The following is a 20,990-nucleotide window of genomic DNA, read 5'->3' on the forward strand; positions in this document are numbered from 1 at the left end:
GTTTCTCTGGGTTTTCCCCCTGACATGCAAACATTAAATGTGAGCAACACAAAAATATATAATTTAGCAATGAAAATTCTCCTTAATACTACCACCACAGACCCATTCCCACCTCCAAAAGTAGCCACTGTTAGCATTTGGAATTTATTCTTTAAGATTTTTTTCCTATTAATTTACTACATCCAGTTAAATTTCTATCTGAGCAATTATTGGTCAACATAATGTTTTGGATTAAGCACATTTAACTTGAATTTTGTTTATAATCAGAGTCAAATGGTTATATTATTACAAATTAATAACACATTCAAAATATTTGTTCTGCTCTTAAAAGCTTCCGTGTCTCATTGTCACTGTACAGATCAGAATGGTGTGATCGTGTACAGCTCCACAAGGGCAGCACACAGTCAGAGTGTTAGGCAGAGCCACAAGGAGTTAGTTTATTGATTTAAAGGCAAGAGGGTGTAGAATTGCTATTATAGTCCTGGTAGTTTTAGGGTCTAAAAGTAACACTTTAAAAATACATATTTCAAAGCTATGTCTATATAGCTTTGAAAGCTTTAAGAGAATGAAATACAGTTTTAGAAAATTTTTTATAATATTGGTAGATTTCCAAATAAATGTTATTGAGCAAATAGATTATACATAAATGTGTTCTTAAGTGGTTAATATTGTATGCTAATTTAAAGCTACACTACATTAATAGTTATTTTAAAATCACACAGGGATACTTTGGAGCTGTGGGTGCACTTCTTGGGCTGCCAAATTTCAGCTAAAGCATCAGGTCTCCTTCTGCTAATAAATGTCATCCAAAAAGAACTGAAACCAGAGGCATTATCCCTGCATTGTTTGTCACTGGGAACCAAAGGATAAAAGAGTACCATAAGCTGCTGAATGTTGCCATATTAAGAGAAAACTCAGTAATGTGAAGTATTTCTATTTGAAATGCTTTCCCTTTTGTATATAACCAGTGTTAAATTCTTAAATGCAATACAGCCTCTGATTACTGAGCTTCCTCTCCAAAAGATTTTATTTTATGTAGCCATTGTAGTACTGTATGCTCAAACACAAATCGTCTCAGAAATGTTTAGCTTTTGAAAATAATTGATTCTGAATATTTGTCACAAGTCTTTTTTATGTGTTTTGATTACTAATGAGCAGATAGTATCATACCCTGTATCAAAAATTACTGAAATGGCAATCAAAGATGATTATTTTATGCGATTTTAGAAATGTTAAGGCAATTATTATTATTATTGTACTTTTTTTAAACATGTCCCCCTGCCAAAAAGCATGTTTAATGTGATCTTTCCCCAGAAGTGTAACTTTTCTCAAATGCCATAATTTAATTGAAATATTATTCACCTTTAGCCTGAATTGTAAAATGAATCCTGGAAAATGCACATATTTGGTGAAATTGCACTTTCTGTGTTCTATGAGTTAATCAACACATGTTTAAAATGTTTAGTAGTATATAAAATTGGCAGTATAATTACTTATTCAGCAGGTCGGTTCTGATGGAATATGGTTTGAGTGCACTGATGAGTGTTCTGGCTTCTTTCTTTACCACATTTATCTCAGGCCCAAACATAGTCGTTCGTTTCTTTTTATTAGCTCTGAACCACTAAAACTAAACATTTGATTATGAACAACAGCAACAAAGTCACATTTATTTTAAATCAATGTTATAGAAATCTAAAATATAAATTTGAAAACTTTGTGAGAGTCTGAGGCAATATTGCAGAATTTATAAAAGGATCAGTGTTTCATACATTCTGGTAATAAAAGCATTATCTTTCCAAAATTTGTAATCTTCTTGCCTGGGAATTTACTCTCTATTTTGAATTCATTTTTTATAATGTTAAAAAATTTTTTCAGGTTTTTATGTTGGCAGTAACACTGGAAGTCCAATAGTTGAGTGAAGTTGTTCAAGTCTGTTGCTTATGGGTTAGTAAGTACAAAGACTTGAGGGGGAGGATGGGAAATTCATCTCTATAAATTACCAATAAATCTGGGTATACTTTGAAGAGCTTAAAATTGTTTATATTACACAAAGGAAATATTACTATGTTTTACAAACCGAAATTTTGCTCAATAGAGAGCAGTTTTCAGTAGACTATCAAGAGGTGCTTGTAGTTTTCAAGTGCTGAAGTGTTTATAGTTTTCTTTACATAAAGACATGAACATATAAGTAATGAGTGAGCATTTGAGGGGAAAGCATGTAAAGCTAATTTTTTAGAACTTAGGCTGTTTGGAACTGTGAATTCAAGTCAGTAGTTCAGTTCATTTTAAAAGTTTCTGATTTGGGCGTCTGTACAGATAGGATTCTTACTGAATGGTAGTAATTACAGGTTTTATACCTAGCAAACTGTACGTTAGCATAGCAGCTATAGGTTTAGGGCAGTCTTTAAGAGAATGGAATGGTCAAAGTCTGTTAATTTGATCACTGTACTTTGGTTAATATGGAACTATGATTCATATGTTTTGTCCTTTGAAAGTCAAATTGCTCGCTAAAATGCATGTAAAGTGAACAACCATTTTGCCACTGTTGCTCTTAGCTTTTCCCATACGTAATCTAGAATTTCTGGAATAAGTAAGAACACAGAATTGTAATAGGAAGGCTGCCAGGATTATAATTTTTAAATTGTGATCTGAAGAAATTCCCTGCAAGCATGCTGTGGTAGTTTGGGTTCTAAAGTCAGTTAGGGTAATGCCTCAGAGCTTTATGTTCTTGAACAGTGCTGTCTAATAGAAATAAAATGTGAACCACATGTAATTTTACATTTTTTATTAAGCATGTTAAAAAGTAACAACAAACAGGTGAATTCATCTTAATTATATATTTTTATTTAACCCAATATATCCAATGTGTTATTTCAACTTGTAATCAGTACAAAAACTTATTTAGGAGATGTTTTACCCACCCCCCTTGGATCCTCAGTCTTGAAAACCAGCATATATTTTATACTTACAGTACATCACAATTTGAACTAATCACATTGCAAATGCTCAATAGGCACATATGGATACTGGCTGCTGTATCAGACAGCACAGTTCTAGAACTACCTCTTTAAAATGAATATTATCATGTGTCCATGAAAACTTTCTGAACATGGCCTCTTTAAAGAACATTTCAGAGGAAGAAAATAGGAACCATATTTTTTACATACAGAGAAAGGGATTAGAAATAGTTTATTTGGGCTAGTTTATTTTATACAGACAGGCTGTATTTCTGACCATTCCAAAAATATATTGGCATCTTGCCATCTCATTATAGTGTATATCATTTTTCCAATGATACTGATATTAATAAAATTGCCCAAGGCATGTATTCTGACAGTTCCCAACAGTCTCCAAAATGCATATTTCCTTCACTGAAGGAAATGATTTCATTGACTTAATTTCTAAAGTTGACTTAATTTCTAAAATTCTAATTGAACTTTGAACAGCCAATTTTTTAAAAAATTGAGCAGCCAATTGTAAGCTAAAGGATTAAAAAGAGACTTTAATTTCATTGTTCTGTACACACAAAAGAATCTTCTTTATAATTTCTGGGCTTAGTTTTCATTCTTAAAAGTCTGATAAGTTTTTCAAATGCAAGGAGCAGTGTCAATTTACCATGTGGCTTGGTAAAGAACACAAGCTGTAGAACATACTACCACCACTCCCCCCCAAAAAGATTGCCTTTTAACTAGAGACTTGCAGATTTAATGGCTTTCAGTTGCATACCCAGACGTCTCCAAAGACTAAGTATAAGTAGTATACTTGCCGTATGATTTAACATGGCACTTCCTTGCTCAACTACTCTAAATAGGTGGGAAATTAGATGGATTCTTAGTTTGGCTTAAGTCAGTTTCATTGCTAATAATATACATGATAATTGAAAGCCCTTCAAGAGGTTTGGATTATTTGCCAAATATTAGACTCTAAAAATTCTTGAAGTCTTTTTTTTTTTTTTGCCTTTGATTGTACCAGTTGTTATGATACATAGACCATATCTGTAAACAGAATGATGCAGCTCAAAGTGAAACGGTTTTCATCCTTTTCCAGTGGTTCTTGCCTTCAAAGTGTAGGCCATTACATTTTGCCTTGATTTTTAAGGTTGCGTTCTAGGGTGGAAAGCTTACCCAGACAATAGTTTTCAAATTTTCTTTATAACCACTCTGCTTATTATAAGCAAATTTTTTTCATATTTTGTTTAGTATCTTTTTTCTTTCTGTTGAGCACTTTATGCTTTTTAGTCTATTGCATTTAAGAATGTAGTTTAAGGCCGGGCGCGGTGGCTCACGCCTGTAATCCTAGCACTCTGGGAGGCCGAGGTGGGTGGATCACTCGAGGTCAGGAGTTCGAGACCAGCCTGAGCAAGAGCGAGACCCCGTCTCTACTAAAAATAGAAAGAAATGATCTGGACAGCTAAAAATACATATAGAAAAAAATTAGCTGGGCATGGTGGTCCATGCCTGTAGCCCCAGCTACTTGGGAGGCTGAGGCAGAAGGATTGCTTAAGCCCAGGAGTTTGAGGTTGCTGTGAGCTTGATGCCATGGCACTCTAGCCCGGGCAACAGAGTGAGACTGTCTCAAAAAAAAAAAAAAAAAAAAAAATGTAGTTTAGAAATTCTCCTTTAAAGCCATGTAAAAACTGATAGAAGATAATTAAAGTGGGAGTATATTATTTTGCATTTAACTTACTATTTTGTGGTGTGTGTAAACAAAACATTGGAAATATATTGCCTTTTTGTAAATAATGCTCTTTGACCTCATTTTTAAAGTGATTTGCCATGAAATGTCAATGGTGTCCTATTTTCAAATAAGTTTATGTTTATTCTAGTGTTCTAATACTGAAGGAATTCAGCCAACTTTGTTTCTAATCTGTGAAAATAATGTGCTTTATATTATTGCCTGTTTTCACTATTTAAAAGAATAGTTGTGTAATATTTTCTACTGAGCATAGTAATAATCAGTGAAGACCCAAAAAAGTGAGTAATTTTTTTCTTCCTTTAAAGTATTTGAATACCCCATTCAGAACAATGGGATATGAAGTGAATCATCCTGGCTTTTCTGCCATACCTAAATTCTGAATAGTTTTCCACTTCAAAATGGAAATGTTTAATTATTTCCTTAAAGCAGTTCCTATTATTTGCAGTATCCTGTATATTCAGTGGACATAGTGTCATAATTTGGTTGTATTGGAAATAGTGCTAGTCACTGGTCGTCTTCAAATGTTACTTTATTTGTAAAATGAGGGAAATTGGTTTGTTACAACAGGAAATGAGTCATTTATCAGGATCCTGAGAAAGGCAGATGCTTTATTCATGGCAGTATTTGGGATGACTAAAACAATTTTTTTCAGATATTAAATGTCTTGTTTTGGGATTAACTATTAGTGCTTATATAATATTTTTATAATTACATAATTTTTATTAGTATATATTAATAGGTACTAGATTTTGGATTCTCACCAAACCAGTAGAATGGTATTATTCTCTCATATTATTATGTTACTGCCTGTGAGATACATACATATGTATTAAAGGGTTTATGTATGTGTGTTCTTTGTTTTGTAAAGGTACCTGGAATTTTTACTGTGTTAACTTCAAACTTCAAAATTGTATGGGCATTATAACTTAATCATTGAAAGAAAACATCCCGCTAAATTCATAGATGTTCATGGAATACAGATGTTTCTTGACTTACAGTAGGGTTCTGTCCCAATAAACCCATTGTTAATTAAAAATATTGTAAGTCAAAAATGCACTTAATATACCTAACCTATCACACATCATAGCTTGCTCTAGCCTACATTAAACATGTTCAGAACACTTAAATTAGCCTACAGTTAGGCAAAATCATCTGACACAATGCCTAATTTGTAATAAAGGTGTTCATCGCATGTAAGAGTATTATACCATGTATGCTTAGTCTGGGTAATATGAGAATACAAAATTCAAAGTATGGTTGCTAGTGAATGCATATCTCTTCTGCTGCATGGTAAAGTTGAAAAAGTCAAACCATTATAAGTCGAGAACCATCTGTATTAGATATATTTGGTATTTTTAGTGGCCTTTTTCTTTAAGGTCGCTCTTCTGATCATTGTTGAGTGGTGATAGATGTGGGAGGGACCTCTCCTGGAATTGTTTATTTCTTTTGTCCAACACAAAATTTATAAAACAAAAGTTTAATAGTCCCAGCTACTCGGGAGGCTGAGATAGAAGGATCGCCTGAGCCCAGGACTTCAAGTCTAGCCTGGGCAACATAGCAAGACCAAATCTCTAAAAAAATAAACTTCAGTTACCTACAAGTAAGTTGATATATCATGCATTATAGTCATATCCACATCAGATATGTTTAAGACCTAAAATGCTTTTTCCTTGTAATTAGAATAATCAAATGGACATGTGTCTGGTATTCCTACCTTGGTATTTAAAATAAATAGCAGTGAGCTAATGCTGGGATTTCAGGTACTACAGTTGGTGTTTAATGATGTGTTTGGGAGGAAGTTGATTTTTTTTTTTTTTTTTTTAAGAAAATCTAAAAATCTATTTACATTTTAGCTCCAGTAGTCAAAAGGTTATTTTTCTTTTAGATTTTCAGTCTTTTGGCTGCAATTGCCACTAATTTTGTGTTTAAAAGAACTAATGAGGAATGTATTTTTCAAAGGAATGAATGAAGTTAAAGGTTTTGAATTGTGTAAATATGCCGCTAATTCTTTTTTCCCCAAGTTTCTACACAAAGCATTGATAAATATGCAACTAATTCAATTTGAGGATATTACTAATTTTTTTGTTATTTCTAAACATCTCTCATACCTTTCAGTGCATATAGTTCCAATAGCTTTCCAAGAAGACATTTCAGTTTTGATATAATTTGTAAAATATATGTAAACAATGTAAAATAATTTGAGATTATTTTAGCTTTACATTGTACATCTGAATTTCATCTGGGTATCTGTCACAGGTATGAAGCCATTTTGAAATTTGCCACTTTTCCCTGAGTGGCCCCTTTTAGTTTAATATACAGCATTTGGAAAGAAATAAAACTAACACCGTTATACTAGTGTCTGTCGTTGTCCCAAATGTAATTAATGGCATTAGGATGTAAGTGATGTTAAGGTGGGTTTATGATTTTTTATGCATTGTGTGCTTTTACTTTTTATTTGAACTACAAACGCTGACATAACTGAAGTTGAATGGCATTTGTCTTAATTCCGCCCAGTTATTGACCAAATCATACCTAGAAGATGTTTTTGTCCCAATCTAGAGAATCCTCTAATTTAGGGGTTAATTTTACTTACACATACCATTTCAGTTTAAGTTGCCTTATTCTGTCGCATCATTCTTGTCAAGTCTAGGTTTTATCATGTCTGAATTCTAACACTGAATCTGTGATGTAAAAATGTATGATGTGCTACAGATTTTATTCATAATAAACTAAGTTATAGCCTGTTGTAATTTGTAAAACATTTCTTGTAAATTGCCTAATTTATTTTTTCATTTATGTATAGTTTCTTATGTAAATTTTAATAATATTTGTTGCAGCCTGTTCTGTAAACATTCCCATATTCTTTTTTCCTTAATTCTTATTTGCATGACAGAAACTTGGGTTTTGCTTGTTTGTATTGTGTGGCCATTAAGCCAACTTCAGTATCTCTGCCCTCTTTTCTGTAGTTTAACTTTTCTAATTTTGTTCATATTCTAAATAAATGTTAGAGTCACGCTTTTCATTTTCTACTTTCTAAATAAATTCTCAAAGTTGTTCACTGTATCTTTTTATTTCTTTATTTTATATATTGTATGTCCACATTTCCACTCTGAATAAATGTAAGGTTCTGGTTTTAACCGAAATTAACTGCAGTAGAATGTAAACTCCATGAGAGCAAGGACTTTGTGATTACAGTCTTGTTCACCTCTGTATCCCCATGGCTGGCACAGCGAAGGTATTGAATAAATAAATACTTGTTAAATGAATTAATTGTAGAGAAAGTGTCTCTATCCAGGTCTCCCTGTGTAAAGGTAGGTGTGATTATAGTTTTCCCCCAACTTCCTCTACCTAACATTAGAAAGCATAAGTTTTAGTCTGACACATTCAGACTTTCATGAAATTTAAGACTTATACTTTTTAAAAAGCTTTGATCCTTCTTAATATATGAGGGATTAAGTTGTAAATTTGGCCACTGTGTTTTCAAATTATGTGATTGTCTTGACCCTAGGCCTACAGGAATGGTTCGAAACATGAACATGGCTACCATGTTGACAGGAAGTGTATGTTCTCTCTGTTTAAAACCAAGAAGCAGGAACTAGGATGAAAAAAGATGTGAGAACTTGACTAAGGGAGGAACCGATGTGGTGTGGAAATACGAGTACTAGATCTGAGGTGTAGATTAGCTCTCCAAACACAAGTGCTGCTATTGCAAGCACTCGGAAGTAAACGACTGAAGAGCAGAAGTTCAAGAATACGTGCTTAAGTCCAAATCCTTCATTCAAAATAAACATTCCAAGTGCGGGGGGTGGGGGGGGAGGATGGGGGGAGTTTGTATTAGATTCCATACATAGCACAAGATGTCTTATCTATTGACATAATCCTCTAGTGTGTACTGAGCAAACACTGTGAATGTTTCTGCATCTAAAATTATGCAAATTCCTATTTTAAGATATTCCTATGCTTCTGGTTTTGGGGGTGGTTTAAGCTTTGGGTTTTCCCCTAAAATAAACCTGGGAAACCTGACTTACCCCTGGGACTTTACATCCTTTCCATAAAATCGGTACTTTCTAATGTTGCTTCTACCAGAGGTTAAAAATAGACCCCAAAACTACAGTTGACTGGATGTGTGGGTAAGTGGGTGCTCATCTGGCCGTTAAAGGCAACATTTACAATTTCTGGAAACAGTAACAAGATTGTAATGAAGAGCCCATTTTGCTCATCTCTCTATAGCGAGAATTTGGAGTCCAGCTACACCAATTTAAATGATACTGAAAGAATTAAAAGCAGCTGAACTTGGCCGGGCGCGGTGGCTCACGCCTGTAATCCTAACACTCTGGGAGGCTGAAGCAGGAGGATCGCTCAAGGTCAGGAGTTTGAGACCAGCCTGAGCAAGAGCGAGATCCTGTCTCTACTAAAAATAGAAAGAAATTATATGGACAACTAAAAATGTATATAGGAAAGATTAGCCAGGCATGGTACACATGCCTGTAGTCCCAGCTATTCAGGAGGCTGAGGCAGGAGGATTGCTTGAGCCCAGGAGTTTGAGGTTGCTGTGAGCTAGGCTGATGCCATGGCACTCTAGCCCGGGCAACAGAGCGAGACTCTGTCTCGAAAAAAAAAAAACCAAAACATTATTTTATTTAAACTGTTAAAATATGATGACACCAACCCCCCCCCCCCCACAACATGTACAGTTGACCCTCAGTATCTGTAGAGCAACAGTCCCCAACCTTTTTGGCACCAGGGACCGGTTTCATAGAAGACAAGGTATAGTTCTTATACCTTGTGTTTTCAGATTTCCTAAAACACCTTTTTAGGTTTTCGGGACGATTGTTCAATACTTTAAAAAAATGATTTCAGTGAATTTGTAACTACTAATACTGATTTTGTTTAATTTTGGTTTTGGACCTGCTCATAATCAACTTTATTTAAGTACAGCTTAAATACAATAATATTTTAATTACACATTTAAATAAGATCGATAAATTTGTGCACCCATATAACCACCACTCCCAGATATTTCCATCATTCCAAAGGGTTCCCTTGACCTCCCTCCTAGTCAGTCTCTTCCCATCCCCATCCCCAGGCAACCGCTGATTTGCATGCACTCTGTCACTAGATTTTGTGTTTTCTAAAGTTTCTGTATAAATGGAGCAATGCAGCATGTACCCCCACTCTCCCCAGCCCTCCCAGCTCTACGCTTTGTAGAGCTACTCTTTCTGTTCCTGTAGGTTTGCTATAGTGTAGTATGTACTCGTGCCTGCTTTCCCTCAGCAAGATGTTTTTGAGGTTAATCCATGTCGTATGTATCAGCAGCATTCTTTTTACTGCTGAGCAATATTCCATTGGATGGATGTACCACAATTTATCTGTTCACTTGTACATTTACATACAAATCTTTGGGCAGACATGTTCTTTTCTTTGGGATAAACAGTGGCACTGCTGGATTGGATGGTAACTATATAACTGTAAGAAACTAGGAAACAGTTTGCAGAGAGGTTTAATTTTACATTCCCACCAGCAATGTTTCAGAGTTCCACCTGCTCTGTCAACAATTGATATTGTCAGTCTTTTTAATTTCAGCCATTCTTACATGTGTGTAGTGGTATCCGTATGTGGTTTTAATTTACATTTCCTTGATTATTGATAACATGGAGCATCTTTTCACATGCTTATTGGGTTTTCATGTATATCTTCTTTTGTAAAGACTTCAAATCTTTAGCCTTTTTTTTTTCATTTGGAGACAGGAGTCTGGTGGCACAATCATAGCTCAGTGCAGCCTTGAACTCTTGGGCTCAATGGATCCTCCTGCTTCACCCTCCCAAGTAGCTAAGACTACAGGCATATGCCAACATGCCCAGGTAATTTTTGTTTGTTTTTTTTAGAGACAGGATCTTGCTCTGTTGTCCAGGCTGGACCTGGCCTCAAGCAATCCTCCCACCTCAGGCTCCCAAAGCACTGGGATTACAGACATGAGCTACCCGAGCCTGGCTCTTTTGCCTATTTTTAATTGAGTTGTCTTATTATTGAGTTGTAAGAATTCTTGATATATTCTAGTTAGAAATCCTTTGTTGGATATATGTTTGAATATTTGCTCCAAGTTTGTAGCTTATCTTTTTATTTTCTTAATGTAATTTTGAGGAACAGAGCTTTAAATTATTTTGCTCAAGTCCAGTTTCTCATATTTTTCTTTATGGTTTATACTTTTTGTGTCCTAAGAAATCTTTGCCTACCCAAGATCATGAATATTTTCTCCTGTTTTATTCTAGGTGATTTGTAGTTTTAATCTTCTTTCCTATGAGTCAGAGGGCCCAGAAGAACTACTTGGAGGAGTTAGTCTTTGCTCCTTAATGGAGGAATGCTGAGATTTGGATAGGTGGAGAAACAAAGAGCACACTCTTAGACATGGGCAACTGGGCCTCCATCCTGGTCCCCACACTTTAGAAGACCATACTCTGGCCTTCCTCTGTCTGCTCATTGCCACATGAGGCAAGAAATCCATAGGGATCAAAGTGCCATGCCCCCCTGGGAGTCCATGTCCCCCACCTTTGGGATCATGCATCAGGCACCAGGAACCCCGGCTGAACAGCCCAGACCTGCTTCCAGGCCTCTCCCCCAGGCCGGTCCTCCAGAGACGAGACCACGCTCCCAGTTGGTAATTCTAGTCCCAAGAGGTGTCCGACAGGAGGCTGTCTGAAGGGCAGGGGGACAGGTCTTGGATCTGAGGGCTGGGTGTGTACAGATAGGCGTGTGAGGCCCCTCAGGGTGTGGGACAGAACCAGGGGTGGGAAGAGAAAGGCGTAGGCCCTGGGCCAGGGGTGCTAAGATCGTCTCTTGCCCCAGGCCATACACGTGTTAGGGGTAGCTCTGGTACAAGTGTTGATTTTACAGTCATTCATCAAGCTGAAAAGTTAATGTTTCAGCACTTTCTGGAATGTTTGTTTTAGTGATTAATTGAAAAATCATGCTTTTAAAGATCAAATACATGCTTAGCTTTCTGCCTAGGACATAGGTAAGTGCTTGATAAATAGTGTAGCAGTACCCAAAGGTAGTACTCACTACAACCCAGATGGGCTTGAACATCTTGCTTAATAGTGTCAGGTGGGGATAAGGAGGAAGGGAGAGGAACAGATGTTTTGTCTATCATGGGACTGACCAACCAAAAACAGGCAGAGAAACCGCAAAGTGGGGATATGGCCAGGGCCACAACTGGAACAAACTGGTGCATGGGCAGTGGAAAATTTTAATTGTCCTCAACTGACCCGAGGTTCATTGCAGATGGACCCCCGACCATGGGCAATCAAAGGGAATTCCGAAGGTGCACAAACTATTTAGTTATGTAAGCCCAACCTGTCAATCACCCAAGAGTGGGGGGGAGAACTCCACCCACAGGGAGGAGAGGCAGGCAGGCCACTTATGACATAAATGCAAGTGTGTGCTAAAAACCCAGGGTCATTGCCACTCATGGAGATAGAGCCGCTCCCTCTCTGGAACACACTGTGCTTAGTATTAATAAATCTTGGTGGCCGGGCGCGGTGGCTCACGCCTGTAATCCTAGCACTCTGGGAGGCCGAGGTGGGCGGATCGTTTGAGCTCAGGAGTTCGAGACCAGCCTGAGCAAGAGCGAGACCCCATCTCTACTAAAAATAGAAAGAAATTATATGGACAGCTAAAAATATATATAGAAAAAAAATTAGCCGGGCATGGTGGTGCATGCCTGTAGTCCCAGCTACTCGGGAGGCTGAGACAGGAGGATCGCTCAAGCTCAGGAGTTTGAGGTTGCTGTGAGCTAGGCTGATGCCACGGCACTCACTCTAGCCTGGGCAACAGAGTGAGACTCTGTCTCAAAAAAAAAAAATAAATAAAAAAAAAAAATAAATCTTGGTGCTTGGCGTGCTGGCATCTGTTTGGCCTGTTTGTTTGCTCCATCGACTCAGGCTCAGTGATCATTCTTCGGTACTGAGACAAAAGAACCAGGGACGTTACATTCTAACCTGACAGGAATGGGAGGACAAACTGCCAGTTTGATGGAACTTGGTTTCTTCCTGCTTAAAACAGCCTCTTTTGGATAAAGGTTGACCCCCTCAGGTCCTTCTCTCCTGCCCTATTCCTCTTCCCTTCATTGCAGGAGGCTCTGGAGCGAGGGAGCTGGCAGACATCGTGGTGGCGGGTGGGGTGGGGTCTGCTCTTCCCTGCTGGCTCCCGCTGACCCCGTTGACATGTGGTCTTGCCTGGCCTTTGAGCGGAGGTGGCTGCAGCAGGGCGCTCACTGATGCCCATGCTGGGTTCTCCACTGTGCTCTGGCTGCAGCTGCCGACTCCCCAAAACTCGAGACTGGGCAGCAAGCTCCCCCCAGCTCCCAGCTTGGACCAGTCTCTGCAGAAGCCCTGCTGAGCTCCCCCACGCTCCAAGGCAACCCTGGCATTTATGCGAACTCTCAATTCTCAGCTACCTTATCATCTTCCATTAACAATACGAGGAAATTAGGGAGGGAGAGCCACACACGGGGCACTTACTCCCTGTGCAGGGCTCTCTGCAGGTATTTTCCCATTGCACATTCCTCAGCCAGTTCTCCCAGTCTGGTGAGACAGGCGTTGCAGCTGGGAGTGTTCATCCAGCACTAGTGCTGGGAACTGAACTGTGTCCCCCTAGAATTCCTAAGTTGAAGCCCTAACCCCAAATGTGACTGTATTTGGACATAGGGCCGTAAGGAGGTAAATTAAGGTTAAAAGAGGCCATCCAGGTAGGGCTCTAATCCAATAGGATTGGTATCCTTGTGAGAAGAGGAAGAGACCCCAAAGAGCTCGCCCCTCTCACTGTGTGTGCACAGGAGAAAAGCCACATGAGCACACAGCAGGACGGTGACTGATTGATTACAAGCCAGGGAGAGAGCCCCCACCGGAAACCAAATTTGCCAGCACCTTGATCTTGGACTTCTAGCCTCCAGAATTGTGAGAAAATGAATGTTGCGTAAGCCACCCAGTTCTGTGGCATTTTGTTATAACAGACTAAGACACCTGGAAATCCAAATTTAAAGCCTTCTGGGAACCCAAGCCAAGGGTCACGGATGGATTCCCAGCTCTGAGCAGGTCTGGTGCCCAGTGTCACTGCTGCCTCTAGGTCTCCCAGGAGGCAGCAGTGACAGTCCTTTCCCCTGCCCCCATCCTCCAAAACCACGTTCCAGTTTGCCTCGTATCTTCCCTCCGTCCTTCTTCCTGTACTCCTGTTGGTACTTACCAGGCCATTCCATTGGCTCAGGAACCTGTCTGCTGTGCAGAGACGTTCTTTAGATTGTTTTCATCCCATGTCTTCACTGATGATCTGCACTTTTAGGAGCCTCAGATGTGGACTGTAAATTGTATGGGGGGAGGGGCAGGAAGTAAGGGAGCATCCACACCAAAGACAGAGGCTGAGTTTCCCGTGCTCTGTCCCCAACCCTGGGGACAAAGACCCTGTGTGGAGGCCCATGTGGCTCTGAGGAAGGGCTGGATTGTGGGCCCAGCTGCTGCAGAGGCCTTCCCTCCTGAGTGTCCCCAACCTCAGGGCTTCCCAGCAACTAATCAATTAGGCTAGGATTAGAGAGAGGGCTTTTCAAAGCAACAGAACCGGCATGAACTTCCGAGAAAAGGACATAGATTTTGGAGTCAGACAGACAGGGGTTTGATTTCTAACCGTGAGCCTTCCTGGGGGACCTTAAGTAAGTCACGCCATCTCTTTGAACTGCAATTTTTCTCATCTGTTAAATAGGAATAATGATCCCGGCTTTGCAGGGCTACAGTGAAGGTATTCATTTGTTTGTGGAAATGCCTGCTTTGGATTTTTGTAGATATTTACCTCATTCACTCTCTTCCTGAGTCAGTCTTGCCAACAAGTGTGAACGGTGGCTCTCTGGCTGAACTGTGTGGTGGGGTGGGGTGAAGGAGTGGTAAAGGGTGGCTGCCTTTTAAAAGTCTGATTTATTCCGCATGCATCTACCCCAGATAAACAAAAGTATAATACCTTATCTTTTTTGTTGTTCAGGAAGTGCATCCTCAGAAAAAGCAGACTAACCACAATCTGCCCAAACACATCTCCAGGAAGGCAAATTCACCTGTAAAATGACGCCTCTGTGAGCAGTCATTCCCAGACCAAATGTTGATGACGTTGGCAGTTGGCAATGAGGTTTTTTTGAGTGTATGAATGAGTGAGTGAATAAATAAAAGGCCTTTTTAAGGTCTGGTTTAGAAGGACTTACCAGGCTTTTGGGCATTCTCAACTCTCCTGGAGTTGCTCACCTTTCCACTCCCTCTGGGCTGGTTTGGACAGCCAGAATCCAACGTACTGAGCCCAGCATCTCAGGGTCTGCAGGAACTGCCTGCAGAGACAGGTACTTCCTGGGAGTAACTTTTCTGGCTGTTCTGCAAACATTTGGTGCACCCACTTTGAGTATGTTATGCCCTGCAGTGGGAACCCTCTGCAAGACAGACCCATGTCCTGTGTCCCTGCCTCGTTTTGCTATTGTAAAACCTAAGAAAGCGGTAGCCCTGTGGGGTGGGGAGAAAGAACACAATGAGGCCACAGAACATGTGTCCCAGTGCATGCCATGGAGGGAGGAAGAGACAAAATCCCACTGAAGCCAGTGAAATAGCAGTGTATTTGGAGCCCCACATTTAAGTTCTGCCTCTTTACTGGTTGTATAAATTTGGGCAACTTAGCCAGGCGTGGTGGTGCACACCTGTAGTCCCAACTATTTGGGAAGCTGAGGCAGGAGGATCGCTTGAGCCCAGGAGTTTGACGCTGCAGTGAGCTATGATGATGCCACTGTACTCCAGCCCGGGCAACAGAGTGAGACCCTGTCTCAAAAAAAAAAAAAAAAAAAAATACTGGAGCAACTTGTTTACCTTCAGAAGCCCTGTTGCTTCACATATAATACGGAAATGGTATCAAAGCCATATCAGGGCTGGTGTGATGATTAAACGGATCAGTGGATGCAAAAGGGCTTTGTTGAAGAATAAGTACTAAAAATTTATTGTGGTTAAGACTTTGGCTTTGAAGCCAGGCATGGTGGCTCACGTTTGCAGTCCCAGCTACTCAGGATGTTGAGGCAGAAGGATCGCTGGAGTCCTGGGAGTTTGAGGCTGCAGTGAGCTATGATGACACCACTGCACCCTACCCAGGCCAACAGAGTGAGACTATCTCAAAAAAAAAAAAAAAAAAAAAAAGGCAATTGAACCTCCCTGCTCAGTACCCACCCCACCCTCCGGAAATAAAAAAAAGACTTTGGCTTTGAGGCAGACGGATTGGAGTTGTTCAACCATATTACTGTCCATCAATATCCAGGACCCTTTCCTGGAGGCAGGCTTGGTGATGGCACTTGGCCAAGGTGAACGGAAGTGCCCCATCAGCTCCAAGGGAAACACTAAAAGCTCATTAGTAATTCCGCAGCTCTCTTTCCCCTGCCCTGGAGGAAGCGCGAGTGAAAAATGGGGCCCTGGGGAGTCGGGGACCTGAGTGAGTAGGACAAGCACAGCTGCCCAGCTGCAACTTGATGGGCCCTAACACCTGCTGTTTTAGGCCTCTGGGGTTTCTGGAGAGATGTTACTGCAGCAAAGCCCAGCCTGGCCTCACCATACTCCTGGGTACTGTTTCTTTATGCCATTTAATAGAAAAACAACAAAACAAAATACAGAGAAAACACATCCATAACAATACCCAACACAACACAGTCTTGGGGAGATCCGCCAGGAGAGCTGAGCTGGGCGCTACTTGCTGCTGCTCTTGGGAAGGGGCCGGTAGACTCCGACGACCACAGCGTGGTCTCTCTCATAGGGCTCCAGAGTCAGCTGCTCTTGAGGCTTCAAGTTCTCCTGCTGCAACTTCCTCACCTCTGAAGCAAACACAGCCTCGGCGGAGGCGGTGGAGTCGATGCAGTTGGCCTTGATGGAGATGAGAAAGTGGCCCCCGTTGCGCAAGAAGGTGTGGGCGTTCAGAGCCACGATGCGGGACTGGTCCGGCTGGGCCACGTCGGCGAAGATCACGTCCACCATCCCGATGAGCATGCGGTACTTGAGCGGGTGCCGGGCGTCTTCCAGGACCGGGATGATGTTGGTTCGCTTCTTGGCCACGTTGACCAGATCGCGGCCAGCGCGGTGGGAGAACTCGACTGCGTAGACCAGCCCGTCGGGGCCGATGATGTCGGAGACGTGGGAGACCGTGGTGCCCGATGCGGCGCCCAGGTACAGCACTTTGGACTTGGGCTTGATATGGATCTGGTCGACCCCTCCCAGGATGGCCGCGGCCAGCTTGGACCTGAACGGGTTCCACGTGCGGTACTCCTGCTTCACGCCGCCCTCGGTCACCGTGACGCGCCTCTCGCCATACACCGAGAGGCCGGGCACCATGTTCAGCGTGACCAGTGCGTCCTCGGCCCCGCGGTAGATGAAGACGCCCTCGTGCCGGTGCGGCTCCACCGACACGGCGATGACGCCCTTCCTGCGCCGGCTCTTGCTCTTGGCCGCGCCGCCCCGCCGCGCGCCGCCGCCGCCGCCACCGCCACCGCCACCACCGCCGCCGCCACCGCCGCCGCCGCGCCCCCGGCCCCGGCCGCCCGCGCCGAAGCCGCGCGCCCGCGCCCCGAAGCCGGCCTTGCCCGCTGGGCCGCCGCTGTCGCCTCCTCCGCCCTTGGCCCCGCCGGCGCCGCCGCCTCGCCCGGCGCCCCAGCCGCCGCCCCAGCTGCCGCCCCCGCGCGAGCTCGCCGCCTTCATGGCGCGCCCCGGGCGCCCAGGGGGGTGGGGACGGCGGTGAGGGATTGCCAGTGGCTCGGGATTGCCAGTGGCTCGGGGCAGCTGTCAGGGGTCACCGGTGGCTCAGGGCGGTTGCCAGGGATTGCGGTGGCCCTGGGTGGTATTCTTTGCGGGGAACGAAGGTTGGTGGCAGTGGTTGTCCGCGCGGTTCGCGGCGGCAGGGGGGGCCGGGCTAGCTCTACCGCAGTCCCCGCATCCCCGGAGCGGTCCTTTGACGCAGCGACTGGCGTGATTGCATCACACCCGCTTGGGCGACCCGCAGCCCCGGAAGCCCCGCTTCCCTGCGCGCGCAGATGCAGCCTGCTCCTCGGCAACCCTTCCCCTTCCCCATCTTCCGCTTTCCCAGGGACCCCTGGCGCTTCCCCTGGGCAGTGAGTACAGGGACGCCTTTGCAGCAGGAGAAGGGGAGACAAACATCAGCTTCATCCTTGCTGTGTGGTCTCAGGAAGCTTACCTGACTCTGAGGATCTTGTCTGAGTCTGGGCAAGCTTCTTAATCTGTTTCACCATCCCGTCTGCTAAGTGCGCTATAAGCATTAGCCTTTTTTTTTTTTTTTTTTTTGAGACCAAGTCTCACTCTGTCATCTGGGCTGGAGTCCAGTGGCGTCACCATAGCTCACTGCAGCCTCAAGCACCTGGGCTCAAGTGATCCTCCTGTCTCAGCCTCCCGAGTAGCTGGGAATACAGGCGGGCACCACATCCAGCTAATTTTTATACTTTTTGTAAAAACGGGATCTCCCTTTTGCTCAGGGTGGTCTCAAACTCCTGGCCTCAAGCGAACCTCCCGCCTCTGCCTCACAAAGTGCTAGGATTACAGGCGTGAGCCACCGTGCCCGGCCACCATTAGCTTTTTGGTTTGGATTTCTACACACTTCTTTTGGTCAATCTTTTTATTGAGATATAGTTTACATACAATGAAATGCACCTTTTTTTTTTTTTTTTTTTTTTGCTTTCTTTTAAATACATGTATTGCTGTTAAAGCTTTTGCCCTCAGAGAGTGGCACTGGTCCCCTTAGAAAAGTTTGTTGAGCATGCAAATTGATACAGATACTGTGAGACACTTAAACTATGTGCCTATGCTTTGACCTAGCTATTCCACTTCGAAAGTAATAGTCTAAAGAAGTGATCCTTGTAAGAAATGATGATTCGAACTAACATAATGAGGGTGGTGACGGCAGTAGTGTTGGTGATCACTGTTGCCATGGAAGTGGTGGTGGGGTGAGAAGGAGTGGACTAATCCAAGGGGTATTTGGAAGATACAGTCCACAGGACTTTCTGATACATTGAATATGGGCAATCAGAAAGAGAAAAATTCAAAGCCAGGGATTGCCACAGTGTAGCGGCTCCCCTCCTGTGGTGAGTAGCCTGAAAACTGCAGCTCTAGGTGCTCTCTGCTTAGCTCTGCGCTACTACACCAACTGTGCTAAATCCCAGAACCTGTTCTGGGAATGTTGATCAACAAAAAAGTGTTGATTCTTCTGTGTGAATGGGGATACACAGGCCAGTACCCTAAACCCCATAACACGGTTCAGCAAGAGCCAGAATGTCGTGTTTATTCTTGAATTCTACTTTATGCTTCAAAAGCCCACTCTTTCAATCTGCAGCATTTTGATATTTAAAAAAAGAACCATTGGGCAGAACCAAGGACAGCAACAAAGGTGCGATGCAGGGGTGTTGGCATGTGGTCAGCACCAGGGACAGCGACACCAATCGAAACCATTTTGGCTACTGCAGGGGGCTTTGGAGTTCACCCAAGAGCCTGGGGAATCGGTGTAGGCGGTGTAAGCAACTGGGCAACCTCCCTATTAGAGGAACTAAGTGCCTTGTCCAGAGAGAGAGACAAAGTGCACCCGAAGGACCTGAGCATACGTCAGGCAGCTGGTACAAAACACTCCAGATGTGCACACAGTGAAGCTCTCATTCCACCCTGGCCCGCAGCTCTTACTGTCTCGCACACATGGACAGCGACGCCAGGTCTGGTTTTCCCTGATGACTACAGTGCCTCCTTAATGGAGGCCAGAGGTTTATGCATTAGAATGTGAACAAGGGGTCAGAGAGTGAAATGTATGGTTCCAGAGGTGAGTAGCTCATGTAAAATACTCTCCTTAGAGGTTTCCACTCTCTCTACAAACTGAAGACAGCAGCGCCGCTGGTATGGGCACAAAGGCCAGCCTGAAATCCAGGCAGGCTAGAAGGAAAGGACGGAATCTGAAAACTAGTAGGAGAGAAGGAGGAGAAGAAGAAGAGAATGTAGAGAAGGAAAAACATGTGCTTCAAGGCAAACAGACATGGGTCCCACCCCTGGCTCTATGAGTTGTTAGCTGTATCTTCGCTGGAACACTAATACACACCTGCAAGGTTGTTGTAAGGATTATGGAGTCTTACAATAGGTGCTCAATAACGACTAGTTCTTATCACAGCTATTAAGCCAGGGCAGGTGCAGAGAGGCCTATGATGTTGACAGAGCGCCTTTGCTGCCACATATCGGCATGTCTTTATTTAACAATGCTCACAACGTCTTGAAAGGCCCAGAGGTATGTACTAAGCAAGAACACTGGGAGAAAGAATTTCTCGCCTCCCCAACCTAATCCTTGGTCTTATTTCAGTCTTGTGGTTTGGTATGATTTTTTGCAGTCGGCCAAGCAAACCCAGCAAGAGGCAACTGAACATCAGGACCGCAGGGTTGAAAAGACCATTTTTCCAAGGCGGAGGGTAAAGACTTAATTTGACCAGATCTCACTGATTCGGCCCCTGATCTTAGAGTTCTTCACAAAAGAAACGCTCTAGCTGTTTCTCTGCCAGGCATTATGCATTTTTTTTTTTTTCTGAGATAGGTGTCTAAAATATTCCCAAGGGAGGAAAACATCCCTCTGTGTTCCCGGTACTGAGCTACCCGGTTCATTTCCTGTAATCCTCGCAGTAATTCTGGGAAGTGGGTGTCATTACTTTCAATGAACAGATGGGGAAGTTAATGATCTGCGAAATGGAAGTAACTTTTCTAAGCCAAATTGTACAGCTTGTAAGTGGTAACTAACATTTGTTGAGTGTTTACACGCAGCCATCTCAATTATTTGCAGTAGCAGAGATAGTAATAGTGGTGACTACCATTTCTGAACACTGTGTATATGTTAACCACATACATATATATTTTCTTGTTTATCCTCCCCAACTAGATATGAAGAAATTAATGAACATGCCCAAGGTCACATAGCCAATAACTGGTGAAACTAGGGTTTAAATACATATCCAACCTCACACATTCTGCTCTTAAGCCCAATGCTACATGGCCCATCCTCACTGCTCAGGTTGCTATGACACAATACCACACAGCAGATAGCTTAGACAACAAGAATGCATTTTTTCATAGTTCTGGAGACTGACTGGAAGTTCAAGGTCAAGGTGGTTTGTGGTGAGGCCCCTCTCCTTGGCTTGTAAACAGCTGCTTTCTTGCAATGTCCTCATATGGCTTTTTCTCTGTGTGTGGGAGGGGGTAGGGTGGAAGGGATATCTGGTA

At 42.6% G+C, this 20,990-nt stretch overlaps 2 protein-coding genes across 3 annotated transcripts in view; one reads left to right on the plus strand and one right to left on the minus strand.

Annotated features, from left to right (window-relative positions):
* Positions 1-7,922, plus strand: part of PANK3 (pantothenate kinase 3) — a 30,557-nt gene extending 22,635 nt beyond the window's left edge. For both annotated transcript variants that reach the window (XM_069483864.1, XM_069483865.1), the window contains one exon: positions 723-7,922. In XM_069483864.1, the coding sequence (XP_069339965.1) occupies positions 723-773 (51 nt within the window). In that variant the 3' untranslated portion in view covers positions 774-7,922. The remainder of the gene's footprint in view (positions 1-722) is intronic.
* An 8,514-nt stretch (positions 7,923-16,436) lies between these two features.
* On the minus strand, positions 16,437-17,438 carry FBLL1 (fibrillarin like 1). Its single transcript, XM_069484228.1, has one exon. It carries the CDS (start codon positions 17,436-17,438, stop codon positions 16,437-16,439), a length of 1,002 nt encoding a protein of 333 aa, XP_069340329.1.
* Between the last annotated feature and the right edge of the window lie 3,552 nt (positions 17,439-20,990).

The sequence above is a fragment of the Eulemur rufifrons genome, chromosome 10, assembly GCF_041146395.1.
Source record: "Eulemur rufifrons isolate Redbay chromosome 10, OSU_ERuf_1, whole genome shotgun sequence".
In the NCBI taxonomy this organism is placed as follows: Eukaryota; Metazoa; Chordata; class Mammalia; order Primates; family Lemuridae; genus Eulemur; species Eulemur rufifrons.